The sequence below is a fragment of the Oreochromis niloticus genome, linkage group LG9, assembly GCF_001858045.2.
Source record: "Oreochromis niloticus isolate F11D_XX linkage group LG9, O_niloticus_UMD_NMBU, whole genome shotgun sequence".
Classification (NCBI taxonomy): domain Eukaryota; kingdom Metazoa; phylum Chordata; class Actinopteri; order Cichliformes; family Cichlidae; genus Oreochromis; species Oreochromis niloticus.
This window is the reverse complement of record NC_031974.2, coordinates 31,062,689-31,075,652: the sequence shown is the minus strand read 5'-3', so window position 1 is coordinate 31,075,652 and position 12,964 is coordinate 31,062,689. Positions and strand designations below refer to the sequence as shown.

The window sequence follows — 12,964 nt, the reverse complement described above, 5'->3', positions numbered from 1 at the left end:
ATTTATTAAACTATTTATTGTTATTTTTTATTAATATTGTTACATTTCTATAGTAAATAAATTTATGCATTTGGTTTACTTAGTTTATTATATATACAGTTTAAACTTTAATTACTTTTTGCCTTCCTTTTTCCCCATACAGTATGCTTATGTCATTTCTGTGTATCAGTAAGTAATATTAGTGAAATTTGGTTCCTCAAAGAAATGTAAACTTTGAATAGTTTTACATTTATAACCTAAGTGTAGTTTACATTTCTCATTGATCTCATTGGCACCCTAGCTGAGCTCCATACACACTGATCCTAGTGCACAGCTTCCTGCCAAGGAGGACAGCACGACAAACAGAAGTGTATATACATATCTATGCTGATGGGGTGCCTTGTCATCTGTTGGTGTTGTTGGCGGTCCAAAGTCAATTCAATTCACAGCAGACGTTTTTTGAACTGGTTTTCTTTTTTTCTTTTTTTTCTTTTTTTTTTGCCTGTCCCATTTGGTTCTTTAGCCGTCAGAATTGTTGTCTGAAGACCAACAAGGATACCAAATGGATTTTGCCAAATGGATCATCATGGCATTGCCGTATTGGTCCATTTGATCAAACTTTGTTGTTATTATTTACTTTATTTTCAGTTGGACTGGTTTTCTGATTTTGGCTCTAGCTGTAAGCCATAATCATCAAACTTGAAACAAAAAAAAGTCTTAGATGATCTGAAGCACTGGCATTCTGTTAGGACAGTCACTTCTAAAAATGCACATCAACTAAAACATACAAAAGTAAGTTCTCCTTCAGTCTCCGACAGCCCTGTCATGAAGCTACATTACATTACCGCCATCTTATGCCGGCAGTCAGTGGATTCAATCTCGTTGGAGACTGTAGCTATCCCTTTAATGCAGTGTGTCCTTAACAATGATCTGAGTCGAGCAAGCTGACAGGCCAGCAGCTTTTTTCTTCTAGTGGTTTGCGCAGGTAAACTGAAGGAAGACCTGAGGCAGTAGCTCTCTCACTATGTCTGTTCTAATAAATCAGGCAAGTTGAACAGGTGCAATCTCAGCAGCACTGAATCTAATATGTTTAACCAGCTTTTCATTAGATAGTGACGGTTAACCATGTCCCTCACTGCTCAAGCCTTTTAAATCAGCGGATTTTGCTGTTACTTATATATTTTATTATTTAAATAAATCGTGGTGTAGGTCTGTGTTTCTGAGCTCATGAGCACATTTTTTTCATAGACGTGGTTCTCTCAGGAAAGCCACTACAAACATTTGCTCAATAGAATGTGATGCTGGACAATATAAATTACTTCAAATGAGCTCAATCTTAAACATATACAGCAGTAATATTAATTACTTCTGCACCATTTGTCATTTTCCCATAACAAGAACAACAGAATATTTTTTGGTAACATTTACTCAACTAAACAAGTAATAATAATAATCATCATATATATATACATAGATAGATAGATAGATAGATAGATAGATAGATAGAGGAAGGAATGAGTGCACAAAGTTGAAGCTGTCCATATGTTTTAGTCACTCATGTCACACTCATGTGAATTATCTTTTACGTAACTACCAATATTGGCTCATCATTTTTTGCGTTGTACTACTATTGTTACAGTATTGGAAAGGTATTCTGACATGAATCACAACTAGATGAGCCTTTCAAAATGCAAAGGAGGCTTTTTATATGCTATTAAATGTTTTGACCAGCCATCTATCACAATTAATCAATGATTTGTTGATTTGTAGGTACCCAGAATGCAGCCTTGGATATTTTGTCCAGTAAGTTATCAGAAATCCCCCTGCACCCCCTTAACAGTGTTGGAAAAAATGCACACATTAAAAAACAACAACTCTTTACCCACCCAGTGTACTTCAGATGCTTGTAACTTTGACAATGTTCATATTATAAACATAAAGAGATGCATCTTTGTGGCAAAATCAACCAAGGCTCTGAGACTTTTAGGTGGGAACATTTTTTCATAAACACAAATCATGTAATATGAGTTTTAAAATTCCACTAAATTAATTTGCCATAATTTAAATCATGGTCAAAATGTGAAAGGTTCATTAATAAAGATATAAAAATCTTGTATGAAAACAGGCTTTGTTTAACGTTAACCATGTCTGAGATCTGCAAATTTACGCTATGCACATAATGTCACCTGAAATGGGTTACTCATTGCTTAAAATCATGTGAGTGGCATTCTTTTTCAACAATAAACCACAGTTAAACCATAATAAACCATAATAAATAAACTATAGTTAACCATTTTGGGCAAATTGAGATGTACTTTATGGCTGTACTGTCAGGTCAAAGTCTTGGCAGTGAGCATCAGAGTGTGGCAGCATGTAAAACCCCAGTAGAGTTGCTGAGGGTGTTCATGCATCACATCCATTTTCCATGGCAGGGACACTGCGGCTATACTACACACTTGTATTCCTTCTGGTGGGATTGCAAGGAGAGCTGAATGACCCAGCACAACAGGGAAGCCAAAGGAAGATTAGCAATGACCAGTGAGTTGGTGTTTCTAAAAAAATATTTTTTTTATGCTTTTCTTTGAATATTTCATGTCATGGGGATGCCATGTTATGCAGATGATCAGGTTTGTCTTAAGCTTTGATTCTAAGAGAATAAATGTATTTGTAATAGTATAAGTTGAACCCATTTTTTTTAACCATTACCTTTACTGACCTAAATATGAAATTGAATTTTGGACATTTGAATCTTTAGGCCATCCATGGTGTCAGATAATGGTCACCTTGTCTTCACAACTGGTGACAATAAAGAAATCCGTTTCCAGACCTCAGCATCAGGCCGGGTTATAGTGGGAAATGAAGACCTCACCCAACTTTTGAGTCAAGTAAGCTTTCTTTTACTAGCAAATATTCTTCTCCTGTTGTTTCACAAGATCACTGCCTTCGTGCGATCATCATTTCAATGATAGTAAGTGACTTAAGGCACAACGATTGTGATGGTTATATACCATGATGCCATGGTATATAACATCCACGTTTTGAAACACCCAGGGACAGCCTCAAAAAACAGAAGCAAAGGTCATGTCATATTGTTAGTGAATGGCATCCTAAAAAAGTGAATAGAAAATAACAAATTGTTTGAAAAGCGCAAATAATGTTTATAATATGTAATTTTTCCATTCCTAGCAGACAGGTATGCTCGCACAGATAACAGTTCACTGTCTTATCCAATCACTAATTACTTTGATGCTTTTGTTTCAATCTAGTAGTTAAAACAAATGTTTGTACTGCCACCTGTACTGAAACAGTAAAGCAATTTTTCTGATTTCTCAACCCAATAAACTCTCTCTGACTTTTGGAAGTGTGTGATTATAACATCTCACCTTTTAATGACCAAACACTGCTGCTCATCATATGACACTGTGAATCATTAACAAGTTAGGAAGCCAACAAAGCAAGACCAAAGCTCAGGGCTAGATACATTTGAGTCAGTGGATCCAGGATTACAGCTGTACGGCATTAAATGCAGTCCATCATACATGCGCACACACAATCTTTCAACATTTTTTTGATTAATCGTTTTTTGAATAGCTGCTAAGCCTAATATAGATCAAATAAATGGGGTTTTTTTGTTTATGTTTGGGGAGGAACATTTTTGAGTTATAGCTCAAAGATTTCTAAATTGTGCTGCTGTATTATGACCACTGTAATTAGGGTGTGGTTATGCTTGGGTCTTGAGCAGAAGGTGGGCTAGATGTCGTTGTTTATTTTTAGTTTATTTCACTTCATCATTTTATATATGACATAAATAAACACAGACGTTCTGACAGACACACAGCTATAATCTCCATGCTTATCCTTATCAGGGTTGCAGGAGGAACCCTATCTATACCTGGAAAACTAATACTCAAATACTATGATTTATAATTCTCCCCTGTAAGTTTGTGTGTAAAATGGAGACATGTTTATGTGAGCCTAAAAATATCAAATGGTAATCAAATTTCATACATTTTTAGCAATCAAATTAATGTGTTGACACATATTACGATTACAACTTCTTTCAAAGTAATAGACATATTCTGATAATTAGATGATGTTGCTTCTTGGAGAGTACTTTCCCACATTTGCATCAACTGCAGCATGACTGCATGTCAAGCCTGTTACTCCCAAGGTTTTTATAGTTAATAAAAATAAATACGTAAGTAAAACCTAAAAGCAGGTGTAATAACTCTATAATATAGTTAAATTGGTAAAAGCCTTTTCCAAACAATAAATCAATAAAAATCAAGTAAGCAAACCCACTGGAAACAAACAGACAAATTTGCAAAGTGCTTCACAAGACTAGGTAGAAAACAAGCCGCCCCAAAACATTTAAGAAACAATAAAGGCAAAAGGGGACTGGCAGCATAAATTCAAAAACAGGCAAATTAAATGCTTGTATAAAATAATTAAAAGAGCCTTGGCTAAGGACCTGACATTATGACAGGGCACAGAAGATCTGAAAAATACTCTAGTATAAGTCCAGAGCAGGCCCTAAAAGGCTAAAAAAACAAACACACATGATTATTGTAAATGTTTGCAAAAATGTTTCTGCAGTATTTTTTTCATATGAATGTACATTAGGTGGATGGTAAAATATTTTATTGCATAAATAAAAGCTTTAGCCTTTTTTAATAATTTTCAGGATAGTGATGATGATGGGAAGTAAATTCTTAAGTTTGAATGAGAATGGCAGCCAGGTGAATGGAGACCAAAAATATTTAAAAATCTAAAATATATCTAGTTTATTGAGCTAATCTAAAAATGCAAACATGTGAATAGTTTCTTTTTTACCTCATTTACTCTATTCTTATCTGATAAATTTATTCACAAGTGAAATATGACTAACAAAAAGAATCAAATCATTTTTTAGATCCCTTTTTTAAAGCTTTTTAATACTGAACCGTCTGTCGTGGAATTTCTAAATGCAGATTAAAACCAACAAAGATGACATTGACGACATTAAATCTCACGGAGGAGCCATCCCTCCTGATATCACCAACAAGCTAAACCAGCTTGATACGAAGGTAGGACAAAGGTAGTTCCTGGTGGTAAATAAAATCATTTTTAATATTGCCATTAACTTATTTACTACTGTTTGTGTTACTTATTTCATTATGTTCACTTCATTCCTTTTATTGTTCCATGAATAATTTTGATTTAGTAAAATGAAGTGATTATAATGAAAAATGTAGCCATTGTCATCAAACATATTTACACTGCCTCTTTTCTTTCTTTTCAGGTTTCAACACTTGAGAATAAAGTGGTTACACTTGAAGAGGTGAGTCAGAAAAAGTCAAGAACTTCTATTGAAGTTGATGGTCATGGCTTAATCTGTTTACCATACCTTAGATATCATGTCTTCCCTTGTTTCCCCTTGCAGACAGTCCAGAGGGTGTCTTGCAGCAGTAATCCCTGTCAAAATGGAGGAACATGTCTCAACTTATTAAACTCATATCACTGTATATGTCCCAGCAACTGGGGGGTGAGTTCAGTATTGCTTTTCATATTCTTCATAACTTTTACAGGTTGGTATGTATGGATTGTAGACATTTACCAAAGTCGGTGGTTAGGACTGTTGCCTCGCAGCAAAAAAAGTCCCTGGTTCGAGTCCACCGTGTGGATGGACCTTTCTGTGTAGAGTTTGCATGTTCTCCCTGTATCCGCATGTCTGCATGCTCCAAAGACATGCAGTTAGTGGGGTTAGGTTCAGTGATTATTCTAAATTGCTCTTAGGTGTGAATGTGAAGGGTGAATGGCTATATGTCTGCAACCCTGATATGGATGTGCAGAAGAGAATGGATGGATTAACACGTGGGTGTGATATTACTAAATAAAATAATACTCTCTCTCTCTCCCTCTCTCTCTGTATGTGTTTGTGTGTCTGTGTGTTAGGGTCCTAACTGTGCAACAGATGTAAATGAATGTCAGGTCTATTCAGGAACGTCGCAAGGCTGTCAGAATGGGGCAACCTGTGTCAACACTGCTGGATCATTCACGTAAGTCTTATGCCTTCCTCTTTTTACTTACTAATTCTATGAGTGCTTTACATTATGCTGGCTTATGTCTCCTCGTGTCTTCTTTTCTCATCTATCTTTTGATCCATAAGACTTTCTCCTCCACATCTTGGAGGATTTCCATTTTTCAAGAAACCTTGATGCCATTAGGAGTAGTGTTTACTTATCAAGCAGTGTGAAGAATGAATGCCAGATGCACTCATAGTACACACTTTGTATTAGTATTGTGTATATGTATGATTAGACAGCAGAGGTCCAGTATAGTGTGTCCTTACCTTCTAACACACAACTAGCTTTACAAACAGTGGACAAAGAAAGTTTTTGTAATTCTACCTCTGTACACCTTCACAGTGAATTTGAAATGAAATAATTAAGTTTTTTTTTAACACTTGAATGAAAATCCAGTGACTAAAGTCTAGAACCCATGAACATCAACAAAAGTTGTTTCTGATGCTCTGCCAGGCCTTTACAGCAGCCACCTTCAGTCACTGCTTGTATTCAATAACTTAACAGCATGCTGTACTGGGTAGAGATCAAGTGACTCACTTGGCCATTTCCCTTGAAAAGGTCTTGGATTGCTTTTTCAGTGCATTTTGGGTTGTCATTCTTTTGCACTGTAAGCCTTTCTGATCAGTTTTGTGAAATCTGACCATTCAGGTTTTAGCCTGAAGCCCAGTCAGGAAAACACATACCCCATATGATCATGCTCCTCTTTGTATGCAGTTGCAGCTGTTCTCCAGAATGGCATGGGACTCTCTGTACCATGCGTTATGATGACTGCAGGAACGCAGGCAGTGACTTGTGTGTACATGGCTTATGCATTGATGCAGATCGAGTCATAGCTGGACAGGTAACTACTCGCCTATCCTAAGATATCTATCTATCTATCAATCTGTTGTTGTTAAGGTTTCTCACTGACTTTTGCTAATTAACAGCCTAAATACCAGTGCATTTGTGAGAGTGGGTGGGAAGCTCCAGCTGGGAACCCAGCGTGTGTGGCTGATGTTGATGAATGTAACCTTCCCAACAAGCCTTGTTCAACCAACCCAGCTGTTCCTTGCTACAACACCCAGGGATCCTTCTATTGTGGAGCCTGTCCCTCTGGTAGTGCTTAATAACATAACAAACCGCAGTATAGCCAGTTCTAAATTAGCATTTGGAGACAGGAGAGACAATTGATGCTAAAACAATTAATGTAACTATTTGTTCAGAGCATTAGCTTTTAATACTATTCTTTGCAGTGATGGCGGCTTTATACTACACAAGTGTTAAGCACTAATTAAGCCATTTGATGTTTTTTGTTGTTGTCACTTACTATGGTTTATTTACAGTTAACACTTGTCAGGTTATTAAAATCCTACATCAGAAATGGATGAATGGATGGAATGAAGACATTTTACTATTTCATGTAAAAATATGTAATTTGATGGCAGCAACACGTCTCAAAAAGTTGAAACATTTTTACCACTGTGCAGCATTCCACCTTCTTTTAACAACAGTTCATAAACTTCTGGAAAATGGGAATAGCAGATACTGGACTGTTCTCTGGTTTGTGATTCTACCTGTCAAGAGGCCTAAATCTTCTTTGTTGGATTTTTTGTTTGTTTGATGTACTGTTTGATTTAGCACCACAGAACAGTTTTCTACTTTAGCCAAGTTCATTGCAAATGAGCTTTGGCTCAGAGAAGACAACTGCGTTACAGGATTTCTTTTTTGCATAACAGAACTTTAACCTGCATTTATGGATGACACAGCAAACTGTGTTCACAGACAGTTATTTCTGAAAGTGTTCCCAAGACAGAATCCTGTAACAGAATCACACCTGTTTTTAATGCAGTAAAACTTGATTCCCTTAAGAACCTTCTTAGCTCTGTCCCTTGCACAAAGAGATTTTTCCAACAAGATTTTGATGATAATATGTAATGTAGATGATGAGATGTTCAAAATCTTCACAATTTTCAGTTCAAGAACATTCTGAAAATTTTCCACAATTCATAGACACAGTTTTTTTTTTGTTTTTTTTTTTGCAGATTGGTGTGCCTCTGCCCATCTTTACTTCTGAGAAACTCTGCCTGTATACAGTCATATGACATCGCAACTTTTATGAGACATGTGCCATTAAATTCAGACTGAGTTAATATTTTTCATGAAGTAGTAAAATGTCTCAGTTAAACATTCAACATGTTTATTATGTGCTATTATCAGTAAAATGTGTTTTTTATGAGATTTTTACAAGTAATTAGAAATGATGTTCCAAGATTTGTTTTAAACCTTGTAAAGTTAAATAGCATTTTGCATCTTGATGCTATCCCAGTTTGCTAATGAGTTGTTGAGATTTGTGCATATAAATAGATTTAAGATTTTTCCTCTCATTTTCTCTGACATGTCTTAGGCTGGCAAGGAAATGGTTATAGCTGTCAGGATGTGGATGAATGTTTGACCAATAATGGCGGCTGCTCCACTACTCCAATGGTTCAGTGCTTGAACACCATGGGCTCTTTTCACTGCGGTCCCTGTCCTCCAGGTAACTCAGCAGAGAACAATACTGAATATCATGCATATGTGCAGGAAGATGACCTGTAGCTTCTACAGCTTGGCTCCACTTAATCCCTGAAATTGCTGGTGTATTTAACCCAAGTAAAAAGCTACCTTTTTCAATAAAACATTTTGAGGGCACCACATAGCCTGACAGCACCTGGTCTAAGATACTATATAACATACCACAATACAAAATACACAATACTGTAGCTGTAAGAGAAAAAATTACAAGCTATGTGGTGTAGACAAAACTAATTTAGTTTCATTTTTAATACAAAGTGCAATAGAACTCTAGATATTTAAACTCTAATTCTTTCAAATGTAAATATTATAGCTGTGAAAAATTGTTTATTACTGCATGTTGAGTATCTGCCTGTAAAAACTCTTTGTAACTCTTGTCTGTTAAAAATAGAAATATTTTTGTTACTTAGTCAAATAGCTGGGTGACTGACTGTGGCTCCCCAGATGTGAAAGCCACAATTTTGAGAGCACAAAGTGTCATTTGCACTGATAACTCATAACTCCTCTGTTTTTGCAGGCTATGAAGGAGATGGGAAAACATGCACACAGTCTAACATCTGTGATACTAACAATGGAGGCTGTTACCCATTAGCCACCTGCAGCTCCAGCCCTGGTAGGAAAAATGAACAAAGAATAAACAAAAGAAAAGAAAAAAGAACCATGGGTTTACTGCTTCATATGTCAATCAAATAAGAATGAAGCATGAGCAAATAATACCGACTTACTACTGAAAGAAGGAAATAAAGTACTACTTATTTCTTCTTTCGGTACTTCTTCCTGAAATTTTGCTCAATTAAGAGTTATGTATGCATCTGCTCATCTGATTCCCCAAACATCTTCAGTAGTCACCAAGTCTGATCAAGCCCCTTTCTATTCAAATCTCTTGCATCCACCAGGATCCAGTCTCCCGGTCTGTACCTGCCCACCAGGCTACATAGGCAATGGATATGGACCAACTGGTTGTACCCAAACCAGTAACATCTGTCAGACCAACAACCCCTGTGTCAATGGGCAGTGTGTGGTGAGTGTGTGCATGTGCATATTTGTTATTCTGGAGTAAAAATTAGGAAAAGAATTCTGTCTGTAAACAACACTTCCGTGGAGTCTTATATGACTCCCTGTAGCTTCATTCCTCCTGTCATCCCAAAACCCCCCATCTCCACAGAGACTGTTTGTTCCCAGACCCTCAAAAACAAACCAAAAATCAGCAAGAACAAATTAAGTAGAACATTTCACAATAAAAGAATATTATAATAATACCCTCAACTACACCAAACAGTAAATTAACTAAATGTGGACTATTTAACAGTAAGTTTCTCACTTCTAAGTTCCTGTTAGTAAATTATTTCATAAATGATTAACAAATTCACTCTGCTTTGCCCAGACCTAGTTACAGCAGGATTAATATGTTAGTTCAAATGAATCATCAGGCGATCTCTGGGAGTACTGGGGTCTATTGGCTCCCTGGAGACTGGAGAACTGCGGTTGCCTTTTTGGAGTATCTGGGTCTCTGCCTCAGTTGGTGGTGGTGGGTGACTGGGGTGGGCCTGAGCTGCTTGTGGTGGTGGGTTCTGTCTCCCGACCGGGAAGCATAGCTTTTCTGTGGTCTGGGGGTCTGTGCCCTCTTTGGCTGCCTTGTCGTGTAGGGTGGCTGGGGCCCTGAGACCCTGATCTCAGCTTGCACCAGGGTAGCTGGGCTCTAGCGGGGTTCTCTGGGACTCCCACCCCCCGGCCATGAGTGCCCGATCTATGGCCTCGCTTCTTCTCCTGCCGGGATTAGCATGCAGATATGAATAAGATGTGCCTTGGAAAAGCAAAATGTGTTTGGCACAACAGTGCATTCATATCATAATTCTGATTGCAGAAGCTGCCAGACAGGACAGGATTTAAATAAATAAATAAATGAATCATGACCTTAAGTCTGAATCCTCAAAGCACATGCAGAGGAGAAGATGCAGTCTTTCTCACTGGACAATTAAAAAAGTGAAATAACTATTCTGGGTGATTTATCATCCATGGAGATGTTGAAAATGACAGTCTCAACACTGCATTTTATTTTTTATTATACCCAACTGGCTTCTTTCAAAACGTAAATGATCCCATTCATTGTCCTAATCACACTCCGGATATTGACATACGGTATAGAAACTGAAAACCCACTTTTGTCGGACATATAAAAAGAATAAATAGTATATAACAATAAATAAATCGATTTTGGAATAAGGCTGTGACATGACAAAATGTGTGAATGTTTTCCAGGTGCACTGTATTTTTGGTTCCTAGAGTTTTTAAAAGTAGAATGTGAGCCAGAGCCTTCAGATACCAGGGTCCTCTAGCTAGCACTTTGCATTTGGGAGACAGACGCTCTATTTTTACTTTTCAGATTAGGCCTAAAACTTTCATTTTTGTTGGAAATTTGCGCTATATAAATAATTCTGAATCTGACTGAATCAATAGTGAAATAAAATGTCCCACAAGATATTTTTTAAATTGTTTTTTGTTGTGTCATATTTATTTGAAATGTGTTTTTATATTTACTGAATGAATCTTTGAATGCCTAATAAATCCTTGATATGAAACCAAAGACAAATCCCTTTGCAAACATAAAACTTATGCTACCACAGGACATCACCTCAAATCCTGGCTACATCTGCAACTGCAACTCTGGCTGGGAAGGCGTGAACTGTGACCAGAATATCAATGAATGCTCAAGCAATCCCTGTCAGAATGGAGGAACGTGTACCGATGGCATTAATGGTTTCACGTGTACTTGCACCACCCAATGGACTGGCGAGCTCTGTCAGACTCCTCAGCAAGGTAATGGGAAGGATGGGCTGAGAGGGTGTGGATAAACTGAAAATAGATGAGGAGAGGAGAGTGAATGTGACACGGAGAGGAAAACACAGAGAGCATAGAAAATAAGCTGCAAAGTGCAGATTTATTCTGCACTGCACATCTGTCTGTGGCCGAGTGACTCAAAAATCACTTTGTTTTACAGAAATAGAACTGGAGTGGATTATTTTGTTTTTATTATTACACAGATAAATCATAGCCTTACGCTTCAAACTACGTTAACATGACATGTCCTTTAAAATGGTATGTGGTTAAAGCTTAAGAAACATAATCGCCAACCAGTAAAGATGATTTCAAACTTCAGCAGCATGCAAGCTAGCTTCTCTCACAAGGAAGATGATAAAGGTTAAAAACCAGTGTGAATGTGTGTTGCAGTTTGTGGAGGGTACCTGACTGGCCCTGCTGGTTCCTTCAGTTATCCTAACACCCCAGGTCATGATGAATATGATCACGAGGTCAGCTGTGCATGGGTGATCCACACTGATGCAAACAAGGTGTGTTCCTGTTCCTCTCAAATTTCCATACGGACAGCTTCTTTGAAATTCTAGACAAAAAAAAAAGTTTTTTTGTTTGTTTTGTTCTGTTTTATTTCATATTTTCATGATTTTGGTTTGTGAGGTGGTAGTAAATATGGAGGTGCAATGAAATGTGTTAAATGTTTACAAATCTTTGGCCCTTACTAATGTTTACTAATTAGTCATTTATTTTCTGTCTTTTCTTCTAGATCCTGCGCATTACCTTTCCATTCTTTGATCTGGAGAACAGTGCCAACTGCAACTTTGACTTCCTTCAGATTCACGACGGGGAGAGTGCTTCAGCTTACATGATCGGAAAATACTGTGGCCAAAATAGCCCTGCGGAGCTCTACAGCTCCCATAATTCTTTGTACTTCTGGTTTCGCTCTGACCACTCTGTCAGTGCCGGTGGCTTCACAGTTGCTTGGCAGTCTCAGGACCCAGGTCAGTACAGTTCAAGTGTTTTGGTTTTGAAATTTGAAATATTTTGAAGCTTGAAGCAGGAAAAAATTTTTTTGCATGAGGTTGCAATTGCAATTAAATGTGCCAACAAATGAAAAAACAAATTTATATATTTAAATGAATAAATAAATAAATAACGAAGACGCAGCCAGTTCATTTCAGTAATGGCCAAGAACAGTGCAAATTTGTGGGTCATAAATAAGCAAAGTTGTTTGTGAGTGTTTTCGTTACACTTTTAATTAGTAGTTGATAACCAAAAAGCTAAGCACAGCTTTACGTGCTGTGCTGTCTTTTAAAATGACATCCATATTGTAAATGAATGCCCATATGATGCCAAATGTATGTATGTGTCATATTTACATTACATCACCCCTCTTCTTGCAGTCCTTATCATTTCAAATAAATGAACACCTATTAGAACCACACAAAATTAGATTTGCTTTTTTCGGTGTCATGACTTGTGTGCTGCAGACCTTAGTAAATCATATTTATGTGACTCCTTTAAATTTTCTCCTAATAATAATAAATAATAATAATAAT

General features: G+C 37.0%; 1 protein-coding gene across 1 annotated transcript in view; it reads left to right on the top strand.

Moving 5' to 3' along the window:
- Positions 1 to 81: 81 nt before the first annotated feature.
- The window catches only part of cubn (cubilin (intrinsic factor-cobalamin receptor)), a 75,724-nt gene continuing 62,841 nt past the window's right edge, over positions 82 to 12,964 (top strand). The window contains exons 1-14 of the mRNA XM_005460453.4: positions 82 to 2,517; positions 2,735 to 2,864; positions 4,950 to 5,045; positions 5,261 to 5,299; positions 5,402 to 5,503; positions 5,914 to 6,017; positions 6,759 to 6,885; positions 6,971 to 7,139; positions 8,428 to 8,559; positions 9,112 to 9,207; positions 9,491 to 9,615; positions 11,219 to 11,411; positions 11,823 to 11,941; positions 12,172 to 12,406. Of these exons, the coding sequence (XP_005460510.1) occupies positions 2,405 to 2,517; positions 2,735 to 2,864; positions 4,950 to 5,045; positions 5,261 to 5,299; positions 5,402 to 5,503; positions 5,914 to 6,017; positions 6,759 to 6,885; positions 6,971 to 7,139; positions 8,428 to 8,559; positions 9,112 to 9,207; positions 9,491 to 9,615; positions 11,219 to 11,411; positions 11,823 to 11,941; positions 12,172 to 12,406 (1,780 nt within the window). The 5' untranslated portion in view covers positions 82 to 2,404. The remainder of the gene's footprint in view (positions 2,518 to 2,734; positions 2,865 to 4,949; positions 5,046 to 5,260; positions 5,300 to 5,401; positions 5,504 to 5,913; positions 6,018 to 6,758; positions 6,886 to 6,970; positions 7,140 to 8,427; positions 8,560 to 9,111; positions 9,208 to 9,490; positions 9,616 to 11,218; positions 11,412 to 11,822; positions 11,942 to 12,171; positions 12,407 to 12,964) is intronic.